This window comes from Lemur catta, chromosome 6, assembly GCF_020740605.2.
Source record: "Lemur catta isolate mLemCat1 chromosome 6, mLemCat1.pri, whole genome shotgun sequence".
Taxonomy (NCBI): Eukaryota; Metazoa; Chordata; class Mammalia; order Primates; family Lemuridae; genus Lemur; species Lemur catta.
In genome coordinates, this window is record NC_059133.1 from 511,278 (window position 1) to 539,269 (window position 27,992).

The 27,992-nt window shown below is 62.4% G+C and overlaps 1 protein-coding gene across 4 annotated transcripts; it reads left to right on the forward strand.

Moving 5' to 3' along the window:
- Positions 1-6: 6 nt before the first annotated feature.
- On the forward strand, positions 7-27,990 carry SBF1 (SET binding factor 1). 4 transcript variants are annotated; one of them, XM_045555327.1, is made up of 41 exons: positions 7-229; positions 6,305-6,390; positions 6,761-6,898; positions 7,070-7,255; positions 7,338-7,448; positions 8,061-8,166; positions 8,272-8,404; positions 8,512-8,620; positions 8,695-8,808; positions 8,923-9,000; positions 9,407-9,520; positions 9,601-9,729; positions 9,804-9,902; positions 9,978-10,182; positions 10,262-10,374; positions 11,197-11,346; positions 11,648-11,716; positions 11,795-11,953; positions 12,029-12,297; positions 12,376-12,548; positions 12,623-12,696; positions 12,772-12,967; positions 13,167-13,294; positions 13,616-13,794; positions 13,889-14,025; positions 14,136-14,343; positions 14,745-14,941; positions 15,026-15,163; positions 17,823-17,900; positions 18,242-18,423; positions 18,508-18,687; positions 19,251-19,352; positions 19,425-19,610; positions 19,687-19,813; positions 19,881-20,011; positions 20,082-20,312; positions 26,248-26,355; positions 26,446-26,657; positions 27,201-27,288; positions 27,353-27,484; positions 27,566-27,990. In XM_045555327.1, exons 1-41 carry the CDS (start codon positions 175-177, stop codon positions 27,662-27,664), a joined length of 5,709 nt encoding a protein of 1,902 aa, XP_045411283.1. In that variant the 5' UTR covers positions 7-174; the 3' UTR covers positions 27,665-27,990. The 4 variants fall into 4 exon arrangements, with proteins under 4 accessions (XP_045411283.1, XP_045411284.1, XP_045411285.1 ...); XM_045555328.1 differs by having other exon boundaries at positions 7,100-7,255; XM_045555329.1 differs by lacking the exon at positions 17,823-17,900.
- Positions 27,991-27,992: the final 2 nt, after the last annotated feature.

Consider the following 27,992-nt stretch of genomic DNA (forward strand, 5'->3'; position numbering starts at 1 on the left):
GGCTGGCTGGGAAGATGGCGGCGGGAGCCCTGGGCGCCGCCGCTGCCGCGAGTCGGGCCCGGGGCGTCCGGGCTGCTAGGTCCAGGGCGGAGGCCGGGCCATGAGCGCGTCGCCCTCGAGTGCCCGAGCCGCGGAGCCCGCCCGCGCCCCTCGGGCCGCCCCGCGTCCCTCGCCATGGCGCGGCTCGCGGACTACTTCGTGCTGGTGGCGTTCGGGCCGCACCCGCGCGGTGAGTGCGGCGGCCGGGGCCGGGGCCGGGGCCGGGGCCTGCTGGTGCCCGTGGCGGCGTCCGGGCAGCCCGCGAGGACATGGGCCGCCGCCGGGGAGGCGGGCCGGGCGGCGTGGCCTCGCGGCGGCCCGGCAGGGACAGGGCCTGGCGGCGCAGCCTGCCCGGCTCCTGCGGGTGGGCTGGGCGCGCTCCGCCGGCGACCGCGGTGGCGGTGTCTCCGGGCGCGGGCTGGTGGCTTGCCAGCCCTCCTCTGACCCGGAGCTGTGTCCGAAGCCTTTAGCGGTCTTGGCGGGGTGCAGAAGAGGGGTGGGGTTCAGGGGCTGTTTCACGGAGAGGCGGTGTTTGACCCAAAACTCGAGGGTTTCAGGAGGAAATGTCGGGAGCAGAGAGAAGAGCGTTCCTGGCGATCAGCCTGCCCGTCCGGGCCCTGCCAGCCAAGCCCTGGGTGGGGGACCAGTGTGGTGACTGGTGCCGATGTCCAGGAGGTCCGTGTCTGGGGTCAGTGCCTGTGTCTGAGAGCCCTTCAGCCCAGGGGGGTAGGAGAAAACGCAGCCTGACAATGACATCAGCAACAGCCGTGGAGACAGTGCGTTGGAAAGCGAGCTCAGTGTGCCAGGCCCTGCCCGGCTCTTTGTGTGTGTGATCTCACTTCTTCCCAGCAGCCCACCAAGGTTGCCCTGCTGTTACCCCATCTGTAGAGCAGTCAGGCACAGAGAGGTTTGGTGCCTGGTCTGAGCTGGCACAGAGAGGCTGGGCCTTGTACCCAGGTCGTCAGATCCCAACTGCAGAGGGGCAGTTGCCCTGGGGCTGGCTGTGGGGTCAGGCTGGGGCTGGACCTGTAGCCTGGAGGTGAGATCGAGCCCCCGCTTCCCAGTTTCCCTGCTGCTTGTCAGTCCAGCCACCACTGTCACCACCCAGGACCTGCTTTCTCTCCGCTTTGCCTTTCTTCTTGCTCCACCTCCACCTGCCAGATCCTGCATACTCTGTGGAGCCTCTTTTGCATCTTCCTTGTCACCGGACCCTCCCCAGCGCCCTCTCCCTCGGCACTCACACTCCTCCCTGCTCCCATCTATCTAAGTATGCGTCTTTTGGCACCGTGGTCATGAGCATCTGTCCTTTCCTCCAGAGAGGGAGTTCTCATGGGCATGGACCACATTGTCCTTGTCCCCACATGGCAGGCTCCCTGTCAGTGTTGTACTGGCCCACTGAGGGAGAACTGTGCTCCAAGGCACGTGTGGGGGCACTGAGGAGGCCAGGCCACCTGGAGTGGAAGGTGCATGGGGATCCAGGCAACAAGGCTGCTGGGCCTTGGCTGGCTGCTGGGGCAGGGCCTGATGACCCTGAGGGCAGTGTGGGGAGTCCACGTGGGAGGTGTGGTGGCAGAGGGGGTGGACGTGGAAAGTTGAGGGTGGATGAGCAGGGAGGCATGTCTGGGTCCCATGACACCCTAGCTGTCCCCCTGTGTGCCCACTCTGGATGTACATGTGGGGCAGGCACCTCTGGCATGTGTGTCTCTGAGTGGGCAGGGTAGAATGCTGGAGCCTGAGGTGCCCACTTCCCCTGAGTGGCAGGAAGGAGTGACTCCCAAGCTGTCCCCTGCAGTTGTGGGGGCGTGGAGCCCCCTAACCACTGCCTTCTGGAGTTGGAGCTGTTCAGCTGCCAGCTGGCACCCTTTAGAAGGACCCTCCATCCCTGTGAGGAACACGGCCATCAGCTGGGACCCTGGCCGTGCCCTGAGGGCAGAGCCTGGTGGTGGGGTGAGGAGGGAGGGAGCCAGAAGCAGGGGAGCAAGGTGTTGGAGGTCAGTGGTTTGATAGCTGTGACCTCAGGCCAGTCATTTGGCTCTCTGTGCCTCAGTTTCCTCTTCTGGAGATGGAGAGAATCTCACTAGGCTCCCGGGCTGCCGTGAGGATGTGATAAACACACACATGTGCAGCTGTGGCACATGGGGGGGTCCCCGGAAGCGATGAGCGTCTTGATGGTTGAGCAGCAGGTGTGTGGAGCCTCTGGGCACAGACACAACAGGAAGTTCTGAGGGGCGGAAGGACCCCTGTGTCCTGGCAGCCCAGGACACGGGGCAGGGATGCAGGGTCTCTTGGGTGGAGGCCAGGGTGGCAAATATCTCGTCTTTGCTCTGGGAGCCGTGGGGTACAGGGCCTGGGTGCCGAGTGTGAGTCTCGGCTGCCCGGGCTGGTCCCGTTCTGCCTGAGGTGGCCTCCCCATTGCTGTGGCTGCCAGCGGGTCACCTCTCAGGAGAGTGGGGAGGGCCCCTGAGACAGTGGATGCCGGGGCTGGCTGTGACTCTGTCACCTCAGAGGGTGCAGGCAGCCAGCGCTGGCCCACCTGTAGGCCCCTCACCTGGGGAGTCAGAATCACCTTGTGCGCCCTGGGCTCGGCTTTGGGGCAGCCTGAGGACCAGACAGACGCCTTCTGCCAGCCCTCGGCCCTGGAGGGCCTTGGTGGCAGTCAGCTAGTTTAATGCCGCTGCCCAGGGCCGGGGCGTCTGGGAGCAGGAGACACACTCGACCTGGGCAGGGGTCCTGCTCCCGCAGCTGAGTGCGTGCCTGCCTGGGAGGAGGGCCGGGACCCCCAGCATCCGAGAAAAAGACCTTTCACTGCATGGCCTCTGCTCTTCAGTCCTGACCGTGATGAGCTGGCCACACTTTCGAGCCCCATCTGCTGTCCCCACCCATGTTCCCGCCCTCTGGAGCAGGTTGGGGCTGTTTGGGACGGCCTCAGCTGCCTCTCAGCCCCGCCCTGGCTGCCTAAAGGGGCCCAAGGCCTTGGGTCTGACTGCTTTGGGGGGCTGTGGCAGTGGGGAGGTGGGGAGGTTGGGCGGCTGGGGAAGCTGCAGGCCCCTCGTGCGTCCCACTGCAGCTGGCCCGGGGGAGCCGCCCGCGTGTTGAGGTCTGGGTGGGTGGTGCAGCAGGAAGGTGCCGTCCTTCCCTCTTTCCTCCTCCCTCTTCCTATAGCTGGGTTCTTCCCGGGCAGCGGAGCGGCCAGTGCTGGTCAGCGCGGGCAGCAGGGCGTGTGGACAGTGGGGGTGTGGCAGGGGCGGAGAGGCTGCCGTCCCTGGCTTCCCCACAATGCACGCTGTCCCGGGCAGGGCCCGCCAGGCGTCAGAGCCTGGCACTGGTGATGGGGTGCTGCCAGCCGACAGCAGAACAGCAGCCTGTGTTCTCCCTGCAGCCGACTTGGGGGGGCTGCAGGAGAGAGTTCTCCTCGAGGCGCTTGGAGGACAGGAGCCCCAGTGTCGCCTTTGGGTGGGCCTCCCCTCATCCCTGGGTTCCAGGCTGGAGGGGACGGGGACTTCCCTCCTGCCTGTGCCTCAGGGAACCTTGGTGCCCCTGTGATACACAGCCAGCCTCGCTGTTTGGATTGGTCCTGTCACTGTGGGGTGGGGGGAGGACGTTCTCGTCTCCACTGAGGTGGGAGCTTGGCTGCTGTCACTGCCTGTTACAGTTCCAGGGCTTGAGTGGGAGCCGTGGCAGAGCACCCTGCACCCCGAGAGTGCAGGCCAGAGGCCGAGCTGCAGCCTGGTCCCATAGGGCGCAGAGCTGAGGTGCACGCCGGGCTCCCATGAGGCGAGGGGAAAGGGGCTCCAGCGGGCTGCGGGGCCTTGCTGTGGCCTGTGCTCCTGGGCGCTGCATCCTGTTGGCCCCGGGGCTGCGGAAGCTGCTCGGTGCCTCCCACTGAGGAGCCTTCTTGCTTGTGGGGTGTGAGTGAGGCCAGGTGTGGGAGGATGGTCGTGTAGCCGACTGTATGCGTCCCCCAAGCCGTACTTAGGCTGTGCTCTGTGTCAGGAGCTGGAGCTTGCTGTGGGTCAGCTGGTGACAGGTGTACCAGCGACCACTGGGGCTGTGGGGGGAGGGAGGTCCTCGGGGTCCCTGCAGGTCCCAGGCTTGGGGCAGAGAACTTCCCAGAGCAGGGCACACTGGGCTGGGACCCAAAGGGCAGGTCTAGGGCTGTCGTGGCCCGGAGGAGCTTGGGGAGAGATGCCGGCTCGGCTGGCCTGACCTGACCTGACCCTCCACCCCCAGCTCCAGGAGAGGGGAGCTCAGGGTTGGTTCTGTGGAGGGCGGAGCCATCAGAGGACTTTCAGGCTGAGTGGCACGTCGGAGTTGGCGTGGACGGTGACCCGCAGCTCTGTGTCCGTGCCCCTGCCTGCCCTCGTTGGGAGGCTGCAGAGTAGAGGCCGCTGTCCCTGCTCGCACACCCTCTCTCCCTTCCTCCTTCTGCTGCCTCGTGGCAAGAACTGGGTGAGCCCTGGGTGCCAGCCAGGGCCGGGCCCAGATGGTGGTTTGGGGCCCAGCACAGGGAGGCCCCTGGGGGAGTGGGTGGGGGGCAGAGCCGCGGCTGGGAGTGCCGGCCTGGGTGTGTGGAGGTGGGGGTGGCACTGGCAGACACCTGGCCCCCTGCAGCGTCCTCTACTGGTGTCAGTGGCAGGAGGGGGAGGGGAGGAGGAAGCTGAGGTTTTGAGAGTCAGAGGCAGCCTCTCACCGCCCACCACCTCCCTCTGGGCGGCAGCCTGCCTGTTCCTGGCTCCCTCGCCCGGCCGGCCGGTGGTCTTCCAGGGCTGCAGCCGGCTCCCCTGCCTTTGGGGGGCCTGGGGGCGTGTGGAGTTGCGCTGCCTGTGTGCAGGTGGCCCAGGCTGGCTGGACGTGGGTGTGGCCCGGCAGGCTCCCAGAGGCTTCGTGCTTGGTTTTCCTGGGCTCGGGGCGCGGGTCCACGGGGGGCTCCATGTCACGTGCCCTCCCCTTGCCCACCTGCCCTCCCCTTGCCCACCTGCCCCTGCTCCTTCTGGCGTGGGCGGCAGTGCTAAGGCCCAAGCAGAGGACAGGGACCCTGCTGCCTGGGGACCTGCGGGCTGTGAGTGGAAGTGAAGGCAAGGATGGTGTTGTCTCCCTGTGCACCCCGCTCCCCGCTCCCCGAGTCCTGCAAGCCCAGGGAGCCGTCTCTCGGCAGGAGCTGGGCCCCAGGTGGCCCTCGTCCTGCTTCCTGTTTGGTTCTGAAGGGGGTAGATGAGCCTTCCCCCATCCGTGTGGACTAGGCCTGGAAACAGTGCCCTGGGTATGGTTTGGGGGGAAGCAGGCCAGAGGGGGATTAGGGGTCATGGGTTCTGAGGAGAGGAGGGGGGTCTCTGGGGAAGACATGGGCCTCCTGGCACCCCTTCCCCCGAACGCCTTCCTCCCTGGCCCAGGGGACCAGGGACTGTGCTCAGGGCCTGTCATCCGGCCTGCATGCGGGGGGCTGCCAGGACAGGGAGCAGGCCGGGGGGCCAGGCCCTTCCCACCCTGCCCAGGGCTGCGGGCCCCAGGGCGCAGGGGGCCGTCGCATTCTTCACTGGGGTCCTGAGACCACGTCTCCACCTCCACCCCTCTGGGGCCTTCTGGCTGTGGGCGTGGACCCAGCAGATGCTCGCTGAAGCCCATCTTCTAGAGCCTGTGTTGGCACCTCTCTGTCTCGAGGTGCCGTGGACAGGAAGCAGCTGGGACTGTGGGCACAGGTGTCCTCCCCGCTGCTGCTTGAACCCCGCACAGACGGTGGGTTCTCTGCACCCCAGCGTGGGCCGAGGGTGGAGGTGGCAGGGAGCTCTGGGGTACGTGCTGGGCACAGGTGTGCCCTGCTGGTGTGGTGCTCACTGCCTGGCAGGCTGCGAGAGTTAGGGGGGCCGAGGGCCTTAGTGGGGGGCTGGCTGTGGGGGCAGATGCCGAGTGGGCTATGGAACATTCCAGAACTGTTGCTCGTTAGAGGGTCTCACGCTGTGTGAAGGTGGGCTAGTCTGTGGCAAACAGAAGGAGGTCTCTGGTGTGTGGCCCTGACATGGTGGGGTTGGGGGCCGTGGCTTGCAGAAATCTGGGAGCGTCTCTCTCTGTCCCCAGACCTGGTGGCCCTGGGTCTGCAGCTGCCTCGTGGCCTCTCCGTAAGAACTATTTTTAGGTAATTGAGGCCAGTGTGGTGCCAGGTGAGGGCCTGGTGGGTGGGGTGTTTGCACCCTGGGCCACGAGGCAGCTGCCTGGATCCTGCAGCCTCCTGGGGGGTGCGGGGTGCTCTGACCACCGGCCTTGTCCTCAGGGAGTGGGGAAGGCCAGGGCCATATTCTGCAGCGTTTCCCGGAGAAGGACTGGGAGGACAACCCGTTCCCCCAGGGGATCGAGCTGGTGAGTGGGGGAGGTGGGGTGGGTGGCTTGAACCCCCGGGACTGAGGAGCCCCCCACAGTGCCTGGCCCCTGCCGGGCTGGGGACAGGAGAGGGCAGAGCTGCTGTGGAGGGCAGGGGCAGCAGGCTGCCTGGTGCCCACATCACCGTGTCACGTTGTCACTCGCTCCTGATGGTGGGGACCTTCCATTACCACCAGCTGGGGAGGCCGCAGACGGTGACTCCTGAGGCCCAGGGTGCGAGGTGTCCCCAGGGTCCCAGCGCGCTGTGTGTGTACTGAGCCCCAGCCCAGGCCGTGCGGACAGCTGGTGGGGGGGGAGTTTCCCACCGCAGGGGTGGGCAGAGGAGCTGATGGCTGAGCCCTCCCTGCAGTTTTGCCAGCCCAGCGGGTGGCAGCTGTGTCCCGAGAGGAATCCACCGACCTTCTTTGTTGCTGTCCTCACGGACATCAACTCTGAGCGGCACTACTGCGCCTGTCTGACCTTCTGGGAGCCGGTGGAGCCCACACAGGTCAGCTTGGGGGCTCCGGGGGGCAGCAGGTGTGAAGCAGGGCCCCTGGGCTTCGGCCACCTCCCCGCCTCTGCCTCTGGGGGTGTCTTGCACCCCCTGGAGGCTGCAGTTCCTGGAGGGCCAGGCAGTGTGAACCGCCTGTGTCCCCCCTTCCCCACCTCTGGCTGGAAGAGAGCAGGGAGGACGGGCTTGTGTCTGCAGGAAGCCGCGTGCTCTGAGGACGCCACGGAGAGGGAGGAGGCGGCTGAGGGAGGCCGGGTGGGGCTGTCGCCCACAGCACCCACCCCCGCTGGCCAGCTGTTTGCTCCGAAGACACTGGTGCTGGTGTCACGACTGGACCATGCGGAGGTGTTCAGGGTGAGGCAGGCGGCCGGGGCGGCAAGCTGGGACGCGGGTGGCCCCTCGGCGGTGCCGTCATTTCCTGGTCTGGTCCGTGCAGAACAGCCTGGGTCTCATCTACACCATCCATGTGGAGGGCCTGAACGTGTGCCTGGAGAACGTGGTCGGGAACCTGCTGACCTGCACTGTGCCCCTGGCCGGGGGCTCCCAGGTGGGTCTTGGGGGCAGCTGGTGTCCCCACACCCACAGGCTCTCCTGGTGCAGTCATGGGATCGGCCTGGTAGCACTTGGAGTCCAGCCGGGGCTGAACGCAGCCGAGGCCTCGGACGCGCCCTCCCGCATCGTGGTGCCGCTGCCGACTGTCCGGGCCCTGCCTGCTCACCCGGTCCTCGCTTCTGCGCTTTTGGGCCTGCGTGCTCCGCCTCTGTGCTCTCCCTGTGGGTGTCGCCTGTCTCTGGATCCTGCTGTCAGCTTGTCTGTCTGCTCCCTGTCCTGTGCTCGCGTGAGCCGGGGTGTCTAACCGTGTCTCTCTGCCCGTCTGTCCTGTGCAGCTGGACTCTGTTGAGGAAGGAGCGGTACGGATTCTTTGTTTCTTTTCCGCCCAGGCCCCGTCCCCACCCGGCTCAGAGGCAGCCGCCTGCCCTGAGTCTTCTCTGCAGCGCTGTTCAGGCGGCAGGTGGGGCGTGGCCTTCGCCTGCGCCGTGCCAGTGCCCTGCCTGTCCCACTCGGTCTGTCTGTTTGCAGGGCCTGCCCACGGCCACGGAGCTCCGGGCCGACTTGGGTCTGGTCGCCCTGCGGAGCCCTGACCCTTCTCTCTCTGCAGAGAACCATCTCTCTGGGGGCTGGCGACCGGCAGGTCATACAGACCCCGCTGGCTGACTCGCTGCCGGTCAGCCGCTGCAGCGTGGCCCTGCTCTTCCGCCAGCTGGGTGAGCCTGCCCGTCCCGCCAGGCGCGGCTTCCTCCCCCGGGGCTGGGGGTCGGGTGTGGGCTTTCTGTGCCCAGCGCCCTCTCCAAACCTCCCGTCTTGTTCAGGCATCACCAACGTGCTGTCGTTGTTCTGCGCTGCCCTCACGGAGCACAAGGTCCTCTTCCTGTCCCGGAGCTACCAGCGACTCTCAGACGCCTGCCGGGGCCTCCTGGCCTTGCTGTTCCCTCTCCGATACAGGTGCTCACCTGCTGCCTCACAGCCTCCCGCCCCCGTGCCCAGCTCCCCACCCGGCTCCCTGCCCGGCCCTGGCGTCTGGGCTCACTGCGTCCTCTGGGGCCCTACAGCTTCACCTACGTGCCCATCCTGCCCGCCCAGCTGCTCGAGGTCCTCAGCACACCCACGCCTTTCATCATCGGGGTCCACGCGGCCTTCCAGGCGGAGACCCAGGAGCTGGTAAGGGCTGTGGTTTGTGTCCGCCTCACTGCACAGGCCTGTGGGTCCCTGACCACTCGCTCCCTTGGCCACAGCTGGACGTGATTGTTGCTGATCTTGACGGAGGGACGGTGACTGTCCCCGAGTGTGTGCACATTCCACCTCTGCCGGAGCCACTGCAGAGCCAGACGCACAGTGTCCTGAGCATGGTGAGGGGGCCTCGGGGAAGCTGTGGCCTTGTGGCCTATGGGCTGTGGCTGCCTGGCCGAGGGGGCGTCCAGAGCAGAGGCCAGTGTGCAGCCAGCTGCCCCTCTGCCCCGCAGGTCCTGGACCCAGAGCTGGAGTTGGCCGACCTCGCCTTCCCCCCACCCACGACCTCCACCTCCTCCCTGAAGATGCAGGTGGGAGTCGTTACTGCTCCAGTGTGGAGACCCCCGCACCCCCACCCGCTCATTTAGGGCCACTGCCACCGACGGCCGGGCTGACAGCACCGAGCTCAGGGTGGCCCCACTGCGGGCAGCCCCAGGCAGGAAGCCCCTGTGGACAGTTGGGTGTGGGGCCGGGAGAGGCACAGCCAAGGCGGCAGGGGCCCCTTGAGGACCAGGACTGAGCGTCTGGTGACAGAGAGCCTCTGAGGGTCCTGAGCAGGAGCAGCTTGTCCAGTTTCAGTGGAGTTGTGTGGGCGGCCACGGGTGGCTGGTGGGTGGAGGGGACGGAGGAGCCCGGGGAGGGGTGGGGCACGGCAGCCAGGCAGCCCGGGGGGCTGGCGCCCGGCACCCACCCGCCGACCTGTGCCCTGTGCTCCAGGACAAGGAGCTGCGAGCCGTCTTTCTGCGGCTGTTCGCGCAGCTGCTGCAGGGCTACCGCTGGTGCCTGCACGTGGTGCGCGTCCACCCGGAGCCTGTCATCCGCTTCCACAAGGTGGGCCGCCTGGGCGCCGTGGGCCTGGGGGGAGGGGACCGCGGCGGAGCCCCCGAGGCTGACCTCCCGTGTGTCCCCAGGCAGCCTTCCTGGGCCAGCGCGGGCTGCTGGAAGATGACTTCCTGATGAAGGTGCTGGAGGGCATGGCCTTCGCCGGTTTCGTGTCGGAGCGGGGCGTCCCTTACCGCCCCACGGACCTGTTTGATGAGGTGTGCCCCGCTCTGTCCCCTGGCCCCTGCCCCGCTGGCCTGCCTGACGCTGCCTCCCCTCCCTCCTGCCCCAGCTGGTGGCCCATGAGGTGGCGCGGATGCGGGCCGACGAGAGCCACCCCCAGCGGGTGCTGCGGCACGTCCAGGAACTGGCGGAGCAGCTGTATAAGAACGTAGGGACGCTGGCAGGGGGTGCCTCGTGCCGCCGTGGGCCCTGGCCCCGCCCCACACCTGCCGTCTCCCCCCAGGAGAACCCGTACCCCGCCGTGGCGATGCACAAGGTGCAGAGGCCGGGCGAGGCCAGCCACCTGCGCCGGGCACCCCGGCCCTTCCCGCGGCTGGACGAGGGCACCGTGCAGTGGATCGTGGACCAGGCCGCCGCCAAGATGCAGGGCGCGCCCCCCGCCGTGAGGGCAGAGCGCAGGACCACGGTGCCCTCTGGGCCCCCTATGAGTGCGTGATGCGGGAGGGGCAGCCCCGAGCTCGGCCAGGGTGGGGGCGGGGCCAGGGTGAGCATGTCCTGTCCCCGCAGCTGCCATCCTGGAGCGGTGTGGCGGGCCGCAGGCCACCAGTGCCCGCCGGCTGGAAGTGGTGCGCAACTGCATCTCCTACGTGTTCGAGGGGAAGATGCTTGAGGCCAAGAAGGTGAGTGGGGGGGCTCCAACCTGGGGCCAGGGAGTGGCTTTCCGAGGAGGCCTGGGCCTCACCTCGGGGCTGCGGGGGAGGGCAGGGGGTATCCGGTCACCCGCCTTGCTCTCAGTGGGTGGTGGGATGCGCCTTCAGGGGAGGCTCAGAAAAGGGTGTTTAATTGCACCTTTTGGAAATTAGAGGACTCTCAAGATTTCTACTGTTGAGTTCTCTCTGTAGCCATCCTTCAAGAAAAGACCATACGTTTCCTGCTTTTTGTAAATTTTAGAAAACGGAGCTCACTTACGTGCTGCTGCGCACGCCCTGGTGTTCTCTTGGCACCTCTGGGCCTTTCACGACAGCCGGTTTGAGTCTCTCTGGTTTTTCACGGCTCTGTGGTGTCTCCGTGGTGTCCAGTTTTATCATGAATAGCAGCAACAACGAGACAAGCCCTGAGCCCTTTCTCTGGCCTGGCCGGTGCCACATGGGTCACCTGTTTGGGCCTGTGCTCTCTGGACACTGAGCTGGGGCCACGGGGCCTCCCTCCGGAGCACGTGTCCTCGCTGGCCTTTGAGCACACGGCCGTGGGACCCTCACGCCTCTGGGCACCTGCACTCCTGGCCTCCCTGGGTCCCCTGGGAGTTGTGGTCTCAGCTGGTCAGCAGAGCCCCAGCGTCAGGGAACACTCCGGTGATGGCTGTCCGTCTCCTCCGTGTTTGGAGCAGGGCTCTGGCCTCCGGGGCACCCGCAGCTCGCGCCCCTGCGGCCTTGTGTGCGGGTCTTCTCTGTGCCTGCCTCCCTGCGAGCCCACAGCCCCTGTCCCCTTGCCCCCGCCCCCAGCTGCTCCCAGCCGTGCTGCGGGCCCTGAAGGGGCGAGCTGCCCGCCGCTGCCTGGCGCAGGAGCTGCACCTGCACGTGCAGCAGAACCGCGCGGTACTCGACCACCAGCAGTTCGACTTCGTTGTCCGCATGATGAACTGCTGCCTGCAGGTGAGGCGGGGCCTCCGGTCCCAGCCCGGTGTGGCGCGTGAGCGGGGACAGGCAGGAGATTCTGGTCTGTGGGTGAGGGAGTCCCCAGTCTGCAAGGGGGGCAGGTCGGCGAGACCCCTGCTGGAGGCAGGTGCAGGGTTGTGGGGTCTCCTGATCTTGAAGCTCCCAGGCAACCCTGAGGAGCTGGAGCCCGCGGTTTGGGTCACAGCCTGGGGTGGTCGGGGGGCAGCAAGGGTGTGGTGGAGGTGGGCACTGCCTGGGTGAGGAGGAAGGGCCCCTGGGCTTAGCGCTCTGCCTGCAGGACTGCACCTCTCTGGATGAGCACGGCATTGCGGCGGCCCTGCTGCCCCTGGTCACGGCCTTCTGCCGGGTGAGTGCTCGGGGACCCAGGGCGCCTCCCCAGGGCCCTCCTGGCTACATCCCGCTGACCTCCCACTGGCGTCTGCAGAAGCTGAGCCCGGGGGTGACGCAGTTTGCGTACAGCTGCGTGCAGGAGCACGTGGTGTGGAGCACGCCGCAGTTCTGGGAGGCCATGTTTTACGGGGACGTGCAGACCCACATCCGAGCCCTCTATCTGGAGCCTGCTGAGGACCGAGCCCCCTCCCAGGTGTGCGGGGACTCCCTGGGCCTGGGCCGGGGTGGGAGCCGGCGTCCCTGGCTCACGTGCCTGGTGCCGTGGCAGGAGGCTGAGGAGGCTCCTTCCCGGGAGGACGAGCGCTCTGCCCTGGACGTGGCTTCTGAGCAGCGGCGCCTGTGGCCGACCATGAGCCGCGAGAAGCAGCAGGAGCTGGTGCAGAAGGAGGAGAGCACGGTGTTCAGCCAGGCCATCCACTACGCCAACCGCATGAGCTACCTGCTGCTGCCCCTGGACAGCAGCAAGAGCCGCCTGCTGCGGGAGCGCGCGGGGCTGGGCGAGCTGGAGAGCGCCAGCAACAGCCTGGTCACCAACAGGTGGGCGGGGCAGGGGCGGGGGGGGGCACCGGGGCCAGGGGGACGGGGCCTGTGCCCACCGCCCCCTCCCTGGCCCAGCATGGCGGGCAGTGTGGCCGAGAGCTATGACACGGAGAGCGGCTTTGAGGATGCAGAGACCTGCGACGTGGCGGGGGCTGTGGTCCGCTTCATCAACCGCTTCGTGGACAAGGTCTGCACGGAGAGTGGGGTCACCAGCGACCACCTCAAGGGGCTGCACGTCATGGTGCCAGGTATGGGGTCTGGGCATGGGTTCTCTCCCCTCAGACGGGGGGCGTGGCCAGGGCATGAGAGCTGCTCTCCCCAGACATCGTCCAGATGCACATCGAGACCCTGGAGGCCGTGCACCGCGAGAGCAAGAGGCTGCCCCCCATCCAGAAGGTGAGCGGGGGCCTGGCGGGCTGCGGGCACCGGGGCCTGGGCTGGGCCCTGAGCTGCCGCCCTGTGTCTAAGCAGCCGAAACTGCTGCGGCCACGCCTGCTGCCCGGCGAGGAGTGCGTGCTGGACGGCCTGCGCGTCTGTCTGCTGCCGGACGGGCGGGAGGAGGGCGCCGGGGGCAGTGGGGGGGGCCCTGCCCTGCTCCCGGCTGAGGGCGCCATCTTCCTCACCACGTACCGAGTCATCTTCACCGGGATGCCCACCGACCCCCTGGGTGAGCCTTCAGACCCGCCCCGGGCCCCCCGGCCCCTGCCCGCGAGGGCTGTGGGGGTGGGTGGAGCGTTCCCTGCGTGTCCCCCCTTTCTCAGGGGTGCAGGGCCCCTGTGGAGATGGGCCCCGGTCTATCCCCCCGCCCCCTAGAGCCCCCGCGACGTGGTCCCCTCCCGCCCTCTGACCCTGCCGCCTGCTGTCAGTGGGGGAGCAGGTGGTGGTCCGCTCCTTCCCCGTGGCCGCGCTCACCAAGGAGAAGCGCATCAGCGTGCAGATGCCCGTGGACCAGCTCCTGCAGGACGGGCTGCAGCTGCGCTCCTGCACCTTCCAGGTGGGTGGGCTCGCGCCTGCCCCGCCCTGGGCCGGCTTGTCAGCTGGGGGCCTCGCCATGGCTCTTGGCTTGCTGTCCACTGCCCATTTGATGTGTCCTTTGAGTCCCTGTCACTTCCGTGGGGCACTGACCCTCGAGTCGGTGTGTTGGGTCTGTGGTGCGAGCTCAGACTTCGCCCTACGGCTACTGGGACTTTGACTTTGCGGGAGGGGCCGTGGGGCCTGCCTCTGCTACGGCTGAACTGAGAAGGGCCCAGGTCCCTGGCAGTGTCATAGCTGGGGAGTGGCCACCCAGACCCCTGATGGCTTCTTTCTGACACAGCTGCTGAAAATGGCCTTTGATGAGGAGGTGGGGTCCGACAGCGCCGAGCTCTTCCGCAAGCAGCTGCACAAGCTGCGCTACCCGCCGGACGTCAGGGACACCTTTGCCTTCACTTTGGGCTCTGTCCACCCACCCGGCCGGCCACCCCGGGCCACCAAGGATAAGGGTCCCTCTCTCAGGTGTGGATCTGGGGCCCAGGGCCAGGGCCCCGCTGTGCTCCCCACCCCCGTGCCCATGTCCTCACGTCCCCCGTCCCCCCGGCTGACTCTGCAGGACGCTGTCCCGGAACCTGGTGAAGAACGCCAAGAAGACCATCGGGCGGCAGTACGTCACCCGCAAGAAGTACAACCCCCCCAGCTGGGAGCACCGGGGCCAGCCGCCCCCTGAGGACCAGGAGGACGAGATCTCAGGTTGGGGGCAGAGGGGGAGTCCTGGGTGGCCTCCGGGTGGGTCCCCTGTGGAGGACGGGACGCGGCAGGGTGGCCTCTGGGTTGTGACCCTGTGTGCCCGTCCTGCGCAGTGTCGGAGGAGCTGGAGCCCAGCACGCTGACCCCGTCCTCAGCCCTGAAGCCCTCGGACCGCATGACCATGAGCAGCCTGGTGGAGAGGGCTTGTTGCCGCGACTACCAGCGCCTCGGCCTGGGCACCCTGAGCAGCAGCCTGAGCCGGGCCAAGTCCGAGCCCTTCCGTGTGTCCCCGGTCAACCGCATGTATGCCATCTGCCGCAGGTGAGGTCACCGGGCCACGCCCCGGAGGGCACGGGCAGGGCTGGGCTCTGAGTGTCGGCTGCCCATTTGACACGGCGGCCTTGGGGTCCTTGTCATTTCTGTGGGGCACGGACCCTCGAGTCAGGGGGTCCCTGTGGGGAGGGGGGAAGGGGCTTGGGTACCTTCACTGCCTGCTGTGGCCGTCACGGTTCCCTGTCAAGTGTGGCCAGGGTGAGGCTGCAGGGCCTGGCGGGCACCTGGCTGAGCACAGCTGCCCGGGCTCGTGGCCGAGGGCCAGAGGGGGCCTTGCCTGAGTGCTGGGGAGCCCTTGTCCCCCACGGCTTGGCTGCCTCCCCCGCTGGGGGTGTGCGCCTGGGGCAGGCGGGGCTTCCCGCTGCCCTCATGCCGCCGCCTCCCTGCAGCTACCCAGGGCTGCTGATCGTGCCTCAGAGCGTCCAGGACAATGCCCTGCAGCGTGTGTCTCGCTGCTACCGCCAGAACCGCTTCCCTGTGGTGTGTTGGCGCAGTGGGCGTTCCAAGGCTGTGCTGCTGCGCTCCGGCGGCCTGCACGGCAAGGGTGTGGTTGGCCTTTTCAAGACCCAGAACGCGCCTTCTCCAGGTACCTTCCCTGTGCCCTGCCCTGGGTCTGCCCCGCCCTGCCCCGCCCCGCCCCGCCCCGCCCCAGCTCTGCCTCCTCTCCCAGGCCAGTCCCAGGCAGACTCGAGCAGCCTGGAGCAGGAGAAGTACCTGCAGGCCGTGGTCAGCTCCATGCCCCGCTACGCCGATACGTCAGGACGCAACACGCTCAGCGGCTTCTCCTCAGCCCACATGGGCAGTCACGGTGAGGGCGCTGGCGGGCAGGCGGTGGGGCAGGGAGGACTTACGGGGGCTGTGGTGGCGTTTAGGGTGGGCAGGGCGGAAGTGGCCTAGGTCAGGGATGTTTGGGTCGGAGGCACCTCTGCAGACTAGCTGGGTGTCCCGGGGCGCTGCCTGCTCTGCCCACCTGCCTCTGCGTGTCCCCCACCTGTGACCTCTTGCCGGAGGCTCCGAGTTGCCACTTGCACAGCCGGGCCTTCCTGCAGCTGGTCTTTCACGCAGCTCCTCCCCCAGTTCCGCCCACCCTCGGTCCTCATTTGTCCTGGCTCCCTGGGCCTTGTCTGTGCTGGCCTCACTGTCCCTGTCCCCACCGCCTGTGCACGTCCACAGTGCCCTGCGCACGGAGGCAGGTCCAGGCCGGCTGCCCGTGCAGGCCGCGCCTCCCTCTGACCCTGCATGTTGTGGTCACGTGAAACGCATTGCACCCTGCAAGGGGGCGCCACTGTCCCATTTTGCAGCGGAGGCACCGGGCCGGGGAGGGTGGGGAGCATCCGCGGAGCCCTTCCCCGGGGCCAAGTAGGGCTGTGTCTGGATTGGCCCCAGGCGGGGAGCTGTGGTGCTGCGTGTGCTCTGTCCACCCACTGTCCACGCGGGGTGGGCAGCCGTGTCCAGTGGCGGGAGGGGCGGGCAGCTGCGGGAGCTGAGCCCAGCAGGGCCTGATGGCCAGTGGAGGGGATGTTGTTACGGGCCCACCGGGGTCTTCCCGTAGGCAGCTGCTTGTGTTCCTCCTGCCCCTACCTGACTCTGACCCTCTGATCTCTCCGTCTGCCCCAACCTCATCTGACCCTGTGATTCCGTCCACCCAGCCTGCATGTGGCGCTCTCTCCCCATGACCCCCCAGATCTGTCCCTGGCCAGTGGGTGCTGGGGCTCCTTGAAGGTTGTCCTTGGACTCAGCTCCAGCTACCGTCCAACACACAGGCCCAGTTTGTGTCTCTACCTGGGTCCTCTGCGTGGACGTCTCCTCCCAGCACCGGGTGTGAGACCCAGAGGCTCCTGCACTGGAGCCTGCCAAGCCCACCGGCCACACCCAGCCTGTCACCTCTGTGGGTGCAGCGACGGTGCCCCCTGGGGTCGTGGGGGGTGTGGGCTGTTGACATTCACACCGGGAGTCATCCGAAGCCTCCTGAGCCCTTAGTCCCTGCCCTTGAGCTTGTAGGCCCAGCTCCTGGGAGGGCAGTGAGGGGCACTGGAGGGTTTTAGGGGCCGATAGCACCACCCTGCGGCAAGGCTGTCCCTGGATCTGTCTGCTGTGCCCCCGGCTCCCAGGGCTGGCCACGCAGTCTGCAGTCCTGGCCCGCGGCCATCGCCCTCCTGTGGGGCTCCCTGCTGAGCGCACCCGGCCTTCCTCAGGGGTCCGTCCTGTGAGCCGGCCGTGGGGGCCCAGGGGGCGGGGAGCAGGGCTTCGAGTCCGCCCTCGTGGTCACTGGGGGACACCATCCTCGGGAGAGGCCAGACGTGACCCATGGTCACTCCTGCCAGGAATATTTGCTCTCCAGTTCAAAAGTGGGTTTTGATTTTCGACGTATCAAACCATGTGGTCGTGTTTCACAGTTGCCTGGTCTTGGTGCCTGCAGGTGGGGCTTCCCCCCACCGCCCCCCACCGTCCCGGTCGGCCTGCGCCTCCCCCGCGTCCGTCTCCAGCCCTGGCTGGGGCTGCCGACTGCCCAGCAGGGTGCGGGGGCTCAGCTCCCCCGCTGTGCTCTCGGGCCCTGGCCGGGCTCTGACCTCTTCACAGGAGCGGGCCTTGGCCAGCGCCCTGCTGTCTCGCTGAGCCGGGGGCCTCAGTGTGGCAGCTGTCAGAGGACCCGGCTGTGGGACACAGGCTGGCATTGTGCTTGGCCCGTGGTGGCCGCTGGCTGGATGGGGAGTATTGCCTCACGCCCCTGTGTCCTGTCCCTGGGAGAGGCAGGTGAGCCCAGGGCATGGCACACAGGGACCCACAGTGTGACCCCAGGCAGCCCAGCCCCCGGGGCCGCCACCTCCTCACGTGGCCTCCCTGCCCTCAGGTCAGGCCTCACCCAGGTCACGTGCGTCTCAGCCCAGCACGGCCCGGGGCCCAGGTCTGCTTTGCCCTATTCTAGCTGCGCTCCGTCCTGTGCTGGCATCTGCAGGTTCTGAGCCACCCCCTGTCCTCTTGCGGATGCCTCCGGGCCCCTCTTCTCCAGGCCTCGCCTCTCAGGCCCTGCTGTTGCCGTGTGTGCGGGGTGCAGGCCGCTGCTTGCCCCTGCGTCGAGGGCAGTTCTGGGCAGTGACTGTCAGACCAGCCCCGGCCCCTGCGCTGGGGAGGAGAGCCTGGGAGGGTGGCCGCTCGGCACAGGGGCCGGCGCGGGAGGGACTCGGAGACACTTGTTCTGAGTCGGCCAAGTGGGAAGAGAAGGGCCGGTCGAGAGCCCAGGACTCGGGCCCCCCCCACCGTGGAGCCTGCGGCCACCCGGGCCATTTGCTGTTACCTGTACCAGGACGACCGCGCTTCCCACTCTGAGACCCGGGACTCGGCAGTGATTGCTGCTACCTCCAGGGCTCCTGGGGGCTTCACGGGAGCCTGTGGGCTGTAGGCACCCCAAGCCGGGTACTGCCCAGGCCTGGGGCCAGGCCTGAGCCACCTCTCTGCTGTGCCCCCAGCGCCCAGTCCCAGAGCCAGGGTCACCACGCTGTCCAACCCCATGGCGGCCTCGGCCTCCCGACGGACAGCGCCCCGAGGTACCGTACTGGGCCTACGCAGGCCGGCTCCCCTCACCTGGCACTGACGGCCCCAGTGGGCACTAATGTCTCCCTCCACACCTGACACTAACGGCCCTGCCCCGGCCCTTGGCACTCACCTGCCTGACACCGAGTCCTGCCCTAGACACTAACACCGGCCACCAGCTAGTGTCTCAGCGTCTGTCGCAGCCCTCCTCCCTCGCACAGCCCTGCTGGGGTCCTGCCGGCCACCCCCGCCCTGCCCTGGGAGCTCAGCCCCCTCCCTGGAGGCCGGGCCCAGCCAGCCCCAGGTAAGTGGTGCCCAGGCCTGGCTTGGTGCTCACCTGGTGTCTCCTCTGCAGGGAAGTGGGGCAGCGTCCGGGCCAGCGGGCGCAGCGGTGGGCTCGGCGCCGATGTCGGCTCCCGGCTGGCTGGCAGAGACCTGCTGGGCCCCCCCCAGGCCAACGGGGCCCCCTCTGATCCAGGCTTTTTGCGACCCCAGCGTGCAGCCCTCTACATCATTGGGGACAAAGCCCAGCTCAAGGTGACAGGTGGGGGCGTGGGGCCGGGCAGGGGGTGCAGGGCCTGGGCACGTCTGCCTCACGGTGCTGGGCCGGCCTCTTCCCAGGGCGTACGGCCAGACCCCTTGCAGCAGTGGGAGCTGGTGCCCATTGAGGTGTTCGAGGCACGGCAGGTGAAGGCCAGCTTCAAGAAGCTGCTGAAGGCATGTGTCCCAGGCTGCCCTGCCGCGGAGCCCGGCCCGGCTTCCTTCCTGCGCTCACTGGAGGACTCAGAGTGGCTGACCCAGGTCTGTACTGCCCCTGCCCTCAGCCCCCTTGGTGCTGGGCCCACCACGTGGCTGGAGCTGAGCGGCCAGGGCTCTGAGTTTGTTGTTTGACGGTGCTGAACACCAGGAGGTGACAGCCACCTCCACCCAGAGTCGTGGTGCCTGAAGGCAGCTGGGCAGCCAGGCTTGGCAGGAAGCTGGCAGTGAGAGTGGCCAGGTCCTGGGTTTGTGTGTATCGGGCAGCCTGCTGGGCCTGGGTGGGCTGGGGACCCACACAGGACATGGCTTGTGGGTTGGGTCCCACTGCTGTGTTCCCCTCTAGGCGGGGCTGGGCACTGCGGCACTGCCCTGCTGAGTGCCGGAGGGTCGGAGAGGGGCTGCTGGGCATCTCCGTGGCGCCTCTTCAGTCCAGGGGAAGTGCTGAGCTTGCCCGGGGCAGACTGTGTGGTGCTGTGCCCACCCGGCAGGGCTGCAGACACCGCCAGCCTCGCTTGGGTGCCGTGGGCACGTGAGTCTCTGTGGCCTGGTCAGCGATGGGGCCAGAGCGGGTCTCGGAGGTGGTGAGGGGGTGCCTCTCCCTGCAGATCCACAAGCTGCTGCAGGTGTCGGTGCTGGTGGTGGAGCTGCTGGACTCAGGCTCCTCCGTCCTGGTGAGCCTGGAGGACGGCTGGGACATCACCACCCAGGTATGTGGCAGGCGGAGCCACGGGAGGGCGGGGTCCCCGGGGCTCCGTCCTGACCCCGGGCGGTGTCGGCAGGTGGTGTCCTTGGTGCAGCTGCTCTCAGACCCCTTCTACCGCACGCTGGAGGGCTTCCGCCTGCTGGTGGAGAAGGAGTGGCTGTCCTTTGGGCACCGCTTCAGCCACCGCGGGGCCCACACCCTGGCCGGGCAGAGCAGCGGCTTCACACCTGTCTTCCTGCAGTTCCTGGACTGTGTGCACCAGGTGGGTCGGTGGCCGTGTGGGGTGGGGGCTGTGTGCTGACGCCTGACCCCCGACCCCTGACCCCTGTGGCGCACAGGTCCACCTGCAGTTCCCCATGGAGTTTGAGTTCAGCCAGTTCTACCTCAAGTTCCTTGGCTACCACCACGTGTCCCGCCGTTTCCGGACCTTCCTGCTGGACTCCGACTACGAGCGCATCGAGCTGGGTATGTGGGGGCGGCGGGGGCGGCTGCGTGGCCAGGAGGGCCCGGGCTCAGCGCTGCCCCTGTGCAGGGCTGCTGTACGAGGAGAAGGGGGAGCGCAGGGGCCAGCTGGCCTGCAGGTCCGTGTGGGAGTACGTGGACCGGCTAAGCAAGAGGACACCCGTGTTCTACAACTACATGTACGCGCCCGAGGACACAGAGGTGAGCTGGGGCCTGGCTGGGGCTGGTGGCTCCCGCCCGGCCCAGGTCCTCAACACCACCCCACCCCCAGGTGCTGCGGCCCTACAGCAACGTGTCCAACTTGAAGGTGTGGGACTTCTACACCGAGGAGACGCTGGCTGAGGGGCCCCCTTACGACTGGGAACTGGCCCAGGGGCCCCCCGAGCCCCCAGAGGAGGAACGGCCTGATGGAGGCGCTCCCCAGAGCAGGCGCCGAGTGGTGTGGCCCTGCTACGACAGCTGTCCCCGAGCCCAGCCTGATGCCATCTCACGCCTGCTAGAGGTATGTGTGGTCCAGAACAGGGCCTGGCCTAGCACCTTCTTGCTCAGACACTAGGGCTGTGCCTGTGTGTGTGCACGTGTAGGTACCCCTGGGTGTTGGGGTGGCCCTGCCTTCCCCCTGCCAGATGACCTGCTGCTGGCCTGGGGTAGCTGTGGCTGCCCGGTGGCCCCGGCCCACCTCGGGTGGGTGTTTGCAGACTGGTGACCAGAGGGCTGTTGTCACAGACCCCAGATCTCAGGACTCAGCCTCTGGTCTGGGCATGTGGCCTTCCCCTGAGCTGCCTTTGAGAACTTGGGCAGCCCGCAGGGTCAGTGTTTGCCCGGGAACCGTTTCCCCCTGCCAGACTGCCCGCCCCACCTACCCCAACAGGAGCACAGCAGCTGCTCTAGGTTCTTTTTTAAACAGTTAAACATATTTAATAGAAATATTAATTATCTTGAATCATTTTGCCTGAAGAAAAAGAAAAAGAAGAAACATTAAAGTAATATTACATCTTCTTTCATTATTGAAACCATGAAATATGCCTTTTGTGATCAAAGTAATAATTTTTTATCATGCAAAAGATAAATATATATTTTTTGAGACAGAGTCTCACTCTGTCACCAGGCTAGAGTGCCGTGGCATCAGCCTAGCTCACAGCAACCTCAAATACCTGGGCTCAAGTGATTCTCCTGCCTCAGCCTCCTGAGTAGCTGAGACTACAGGCTCACTGCCTGGCTAATGTTTCTATTTTTAATAGAGACGGGGTCTCGCTCTTGCTCAGGCTGGTCTCGAACTCCTGACCGCAAGTGATCCTCCTGCCTCAGCCTCCCAGAGTGCTAGGATTACAGGCCTGAGCCAAGGCTGAAAAAGATATTTTTGTTAAATACATTCATAAGTGGAAACTGTATTTCAAAACAAGTTTATACAGACTCAAAAAGGCCTACACTTAAAGTGAAATTTATTTAAATACCATCATAGTTACCTTGTATGCTTCTGGCATACCCATATTCACAGTTCATAAAATACAGAATCTAAACTCTTAAGGTCAGCTCTGAAATAGATGCATTTTCTTTAATACATTGACTAGTTATGTCTGTTCCTCTAAGACAGGAGGAGAGAGATACTGAAATATTTTTTAAAGAACAAACTCAACATGTCAGCAGCAAATTTCAGTTAAACTAAATCGGAAACCAAAGTTCTACATAACCAGAGTACAGAGTTCTCTCTTCTAGGTTCTTGACCCAAAAGCTTGGGGATGACGTCGAGGCCTCTCTGGCCCCTCACGCTGCCACCCTTGCTGGGCGTGTCTGCTTGGCCTGAGGAATCAGGACAGAGACCCTGGGGGGCAGTAGTTGGGGTCGTTCGTGTGGGGGGCTGGGCCGCTGCCTCAGTGAGCAGTCGGAAGGGTTTGGGCCTCAGGTCCAGACCGCGGGGGGTCTGCACCCCACTCCCCACGAATGGCTCTGTGGCCTCCAAAATGGCCTCAGTGTCTTAGAGCTTCTGCTTCCTTGAGCAGAAAGTGGGAGCGCTGATTCCCCCTCACGAGGCATAGAATGAGTGACGAATTTCGTTGCCCCAACATGGGTCCCTGCCCAAAGGCACCTGTGTCCCTGGGGTGTGGGGGGGAGCACGGGTCATAGTTCTGTGGATGAAGGGAACCCACAGAGGAAAGAGAGTCTCTCTTTATGTCTGGTAATGCTCCTTGTCTTGAACTTGGCTTGGTCTGTGGCTGACGGAGCCACTCAGCTTTCTTAGGACTAGCGTCAGCTTGGTCTTTTATGTTTTGTACTTTTCTTTTTGACTGGGCTGTGTCTTTATATTTAAGGTGAACTTATTGTATACAGCTGGGTCTTTTTTTATCCAGCCTGATAGTTTCTTTTATTGAAATTTTTAGTCCATTTTTATTCACTGTAATTATTGAGGTAGTTGGGTTAAGTTTAATCTGTTTTCTGTTTGTCCTATTTTTGCTCCTTTGTTTTCTTTTAAAAAAAATTGAGTATTTTTTAGTATTCTATTTTATCTACTTTATTTGGCTTTTGAGCTATATATACCTCTGTGTTATTTTTTAGTGGTTGCCAGAGACTGCAGTCACCATTTCTCTTGAAGTTACACCCACCGTTCACACGCAGGGGCTCACAGCGAGCCCTTCCGGGTAGCCCCTTCTGTCCTCCATGCCCCTGCTGTCTCCATATTACTTCTCCATGTAACAGAAACACCCAGCATGTATTGTTTTTGCTTTAAACAGTCAGCTCTGTTTTAAAGAAATTAAGAAAAAAGGAAAAAGCCTTCTATTTTTGCCATTTCCAGTATCATTCAATCTTTCAGTGTAGGTCTGGTCTGGTGTCGTGTCCCTTCAGCCTGAAGAACTTTTCCTATTTCTTGCAATGCAGATCCGCCAGCCACGAGTTCCCTCAGCTTTTGCTTATCTAAAAATGTCTTCATTGTGCCTCTGTTTTTTAAAGGGTGTTTTCTCTGGGTACAGAATTCTAGGTTGACAACTTTTATACACTCAGCAGTTTAAAGATACCGTTGCGTTGTTTCCTGCTTGCATTGGTTCTGATCAGAAGTCAGCGTTCATTCTCGTCCTTTTAAACTGTGTATGATGTCACCATTTTTTTCCTGTACCTTTAAGATTTTTTCTTCATCTTTAGTTTCAGCAGTTTGACCATGAAGCAGTTTTTCTTTTGTGTTCATCCTGCTTAAGGTTCCTTAAACTTCTTAGATCTGTGGGATGATCATGTTTATTATATTTAATATTAGGTTATTAAGTATGAAATGCTTAACCGTTTCCTCAGGTACTAAGTTTGACAGTTGATATCTCTGACATTTCACTTTGACACTTCTTGTTTTATTTTTATTGTGAAGGTGCATCCTCAGTCTTTCAAATGCACGTTTCAGCTTGCGATTATCTTTCATATTTTTTCTTAGAGCAATTTTTGTGAAACCATGGATAAGTCAAAAATACATGTAATTTTCGAATATGAGTTCCATCATGGAACAGTTGCAGCACAGACCTCTTGAAATATCAACTAAGTGTCTGGGATGGATGTGGCTAATGAAAGCACAGTAAATGGATGGTTTCGGAAGTCCCATTCTGATGATTTTAATCTTGACAGTGAGCCATGTGGGCGACCTGAGACCAAGGTGATAATGATGAGCTGAAAGCTATAGTGGAAGCAAATCCATCTGAACTTGAGTGTGAATTAGCAGCAAGGTTTGATGTTACTATTCCAACAATATTGGACCATTTGGAACAAATGGGCACGGTAAAGAAGCTGCATAGATTGGGTTCTGCGTGAAACAAGTGTGAGAAGAGAAATCATCTCGAAGGTTGCCTTTCTTTGCTGTCACAACACAAAGGTGAACCATTTCTACACCGTATTGTTCCATGTGATGAAAAATGGATTCTTTTTGACAATCACAAGCATTCAGCACAATAATTGGATACAGATGAAGTGCTGAAACACAGTCCAAAACCGAATATTCACAAAAAAAGCTAATGGAGGGTCCGGCGCGGTGGCTCATGCCTGTAATCCTAGCACTCTGGGAGGCCGAGGCAGGTGGATCACTCAAGGTCAGGAGTTCAAGACCAGCCTGAGCAAGAGCGAGACCCCGTCTCTACTAAAAATAGAAAGAAATTATCTGGCCAACTAAAAACTATATATAGAAAAAATTAGGCGGGCATGGTGGCGCATGCCTGTAGTCCCAGCTACTTGGGAGGCTGAGGCAGGAGGATCGCTTGAGCCTAGGAGTTTGAGGTTGCTGTGAGCTAGGCTGACGCCACGGCACTCACTCTAGCCTGGGCAACAGAGTGAGACTCTGTCTCAAACAAAACAAAACAAAACAAACAAACAAAAAAACCTAATGGTATCTGGTGGTCCAGCGCTGTTATTATCCACTACAGCTTTATGAAACCTGGTCAGTTGATCACAGCAGGTGTCTACTGCAACTAATTGGAAGAAATGATGAGGATGCTTGCAATTAAGCAGCTGAGGTTGGTCAACAGAGACGGGCCAGTCCTCTTGCAAGACAACACTCAACCACATGTCGCACGAACAACTCTGCTCACACTACAGAGGCTGGACTTGGAAACTGTGTCATCCACTGTATTCACCAGACCTTGCACCAACTGACCACCACTTCTTACAGGCTTTGGACCACTTCTCGCAAGGAAAAATATTCAGTTCTCCACAAGCTGTGGAAAATGCCTTTCCTGATTTCATTGTCACTTGTTCTCCAGGCTTCTTCACTGCTGGCATTAACAAGCTACCGTTAACTGTCGATAGTTTAGGCGCATACTTTAACTGTACTGCTTCTTGTTTGAGATACAATAAACTAAACTTTTGATTCAAAATTGGACATTTCATATTTAATGACCTAATACATTTTAGGTCATTGCTTCTTTAAATTTCTTTTTCTGCATATCTTTCTCTTTTTTCCTTCTGGAATCTGCTGTCCCATAGGTTACTGAGGCTCTGTTTGTTCTTATTCCTCAATCTTTTTTCCTCTTTGCACTGTATTGTAGATGATTTCTGTTGTCCTGTCTTTCAAGATCACTGCTCTTTTCGTGTGTTTAATATACTCAAGCCTATCTAATGAATTTATTTTAGATACTGTGTTTTTCAGCTCTAAAATTTCTATTTTTTTAAGTTTGTATTCTCTGTAGAGATTCTCTGTCTGTTCAACCATTATGTCTCTTTTCCTTTAAATCCTGAAGCACATTTATAATAACTTTTGAATTTCTTGTGTACTTTAAAACCTGTTTGATTTCTGAGTCTGTTTCTTTTAATTTTTTTCTGCTCCTTTTCTGCCTTTTTGCTTTTCTAGTCTTTTATTTTAGGCTGGACATTGTGGTTCCTGTCTTGTCAAGGATTGGGACTGTGTTATCTTCCTTTAAAGAATCTTAGGTTTTATTCTTACAGATAGTTAATGAACTTGTGGGTCGGCTTATTTTTCAGCATTGTTAGGGCAGCTCTGCAGCACCTCCAGAGAACCTCCAGGGCTACACAGCCCTACTCCTAAGGCCTGGCCTCTCCAGGGTTTTAACTGCAGTTTTTGTGTCTTTAGTGAGGCCTTGCCACTCTGGCCGTTCGGAATTCCTGCGTCTCCCAGCACTGTATGACCTCTAGAATTTAGATTCAGTTCACAGCTTTTTAATACCTTTTCTCTGCCGGGACTTGTGACATCTTGCTTTGCACATGGCAGCTCAGTTTGGCCAAAGACTCAAGGAGGCCTCTGTGTAGATTTCTAGAGCTCCTTCTCTGACCCTCCCTCCCCTCACGTAGGCTGCTCTGCAGACCCATCTGCACCAGCGTCCCCAAAGTTCCCGTCCGCATCCTCAGCAAGACCTCAGTGTGCCGTTTCAGCCCCACCGCCTTGCACTCTGGCTAGGCAGACAGTGGGCGACTACAGGGCTCTCCTTGTGTGCTTCTGTGTCTTGGTCTCAGTGTCGTGGTGCTGGTTGTGCAATGTCTGAAAATAGGTGCTCCCCGTTCCTGTCCAGTTTTACAGGTGCCTGTGGACAGAGGGTGGTCAGAGACTGACTCCCCTGTCGTGGCTGGAAGTGGAAGTCAGCCACCAGTTTTATTGTTGCTCTTTCAAAGAGAGCATGTTTTTTTTTTCCTTCCACCTGGTTTTGGGATTTTTCTTTTTGTTTTTCAGCAATTTTTCTGTACGATTTTGGGGTATTTGTATTTAACGTATCCTGTTTGGAGTTTGTAGTGCTTATTGATTATGCTTTGATGCCTCTGGTTAGTCTGGGAAATTTTTTAACTGTTGTCTCCAAATACTCATTTTGCCCATTCCCTCCCTCCCTCTTGCTGCCACCTGTACTCCAATTACACTGTATCTCTGTCCTATATATATATTTTTAATCATTTTGTCTTTTCACGTTCCAGTATGGGTGTTTTCTCCTGAATAACATTTTACTAATAGTTCACTAATTCTCCCCCAGGAGCTGCAGCGGCTGGAGACAGAGCTGGGCCGAGCCCCTGAGCGCTGGAAGGACGCCTGGGACCGGGTGAAGGCCGCACAGCGCCTGGAATGCCGGCCAGACGGACATGTGAGCGGAGGTGGGGGTGGGGGCGGGGGTGTTGCCAGGTAAAGTGGAATCTGCCCACCCCTAACGCAGGCCCCACTGTCCTGCCCCCAGGGCACCCCCGGCTCCCTGCTCGTGTCCAGTGTGCCCCACCACCGCCGCTCGCTGGGTGTGTACCTGCAGGAGGGGCCTGTGGGCTCCACCCTGAGCCTCAGCCTGGACAGCGACCAGAGCAGCGGCTCAACTGCATCCAGCTCCCGCCAGGCCGCCCGCCGCAGCACCAGCACCCTGTACAGCCAGTTCCAGACGGCCGAGAGTGAGAACAGGTGAGATGGCTCCTCTGAGCAGAGTCTGGGCTCCCGGGTGGTTCCCAGTGGGGGCTGCAGGTGCCTCTGCGGAGCTCTAGTCATTTCTTAGGGTGGGAGGCTGCACTGGTCCCCAAGCGTAAGCCAGTGTTGGAAGGAGTTTGGAGCATAGAGCCAGGGACCATAGCCGGGCTGCAGGAGGGTCAGGGGCTGTGCGACACCTGCATCCCTGAGGCTGGAGGAGCCATGTTGCCATGGCAGCCTCCTAGACCTGTCTGCTGAGCGCTTTCTTCCTGGCTACACCTGCCTTGCGTGCGGGGCTGCCTTCCCAAGACCCCAGGGCTCTGGTGTTGTGGGGCCCTCCCTGGTGTCTGGAGGTGTGTGGTAGACCCTTCACCTCTCCATTCCGGGTAATCCTCTTCCTGGGTCTGTTGCCCCAGGGCTTCGTGGCCCCCTGGCCAGTGGTCTGGGGCAGAGCCTGGCCTGGGACGGGTGGGGCAGCTGCTGGGGCCTGGGCGTGGCTGGGCAGTGACGGCCAGTCTGGCCCCGGTTCTGCAAACGCAGGTCCTATGAGGGCACCCTGTACAAGAAGGGGGCCTTCATGAAGCCGTGGAAGGCCCGCTGGTTCGTGCTGGATAAGACCAAACATCAGGTGAGTGATTGGTGGGGGGTGGAGGGACTGGGGAGGGGCTGCCCTGACTCTGTGGCCCTTCCAGCTGCGCTACTACGACCACCGTGTGGACACAGAGTGCAAGGGCGTCATCGACCTGGCGGAGGTGGAGGCTGTGGCACCAGGCACACCCACCATGGGCGCCCCTAAGACTGTGGATGAGAAGGCCTTCTTTGACGTGAGCCTCGGCCAGGCCCGGGAGTTGGGAGGGAGGGTCTCCTGCGTGGGGCCGAGGAGTCACTGACCCGCCCATTCCCAGGTGAAGACCACGCGTCGCGTTTACAACTTCTGTGCCCAGGACGTGCCCTCAGCCCAGCAGTGGGTGGACCGGATTCAGAGCTGCCTATCAGACGCCTGAGCTCCCCGGCCCACCAGGCTGCTCTGCTTCCAGTCGTTACAGACCACTAGGGGTGGGCAGGGCCGCCCCGGCCATGTTTACAGCCCCGGCCCTCGACAGTATTGAGGCCCCGACCCCCAGCACTTGTGTGTACAGCCCCCACCCTGCCCGGCCAGCTCTAACTTATTTTGGCGTCATGGCTGAGCGCCGTGCCGGGAGGTGGCCATGGTACAGCCCCAAGATGGGCCTGTAAATAGTCCAGCCCATCAGCGTGCTGGCCCCGGCCGGCCGGCCGCAGGTGAATTGTTTCTAGAACCAGAGTCTATATAAAGAAATAACTAACGCCATG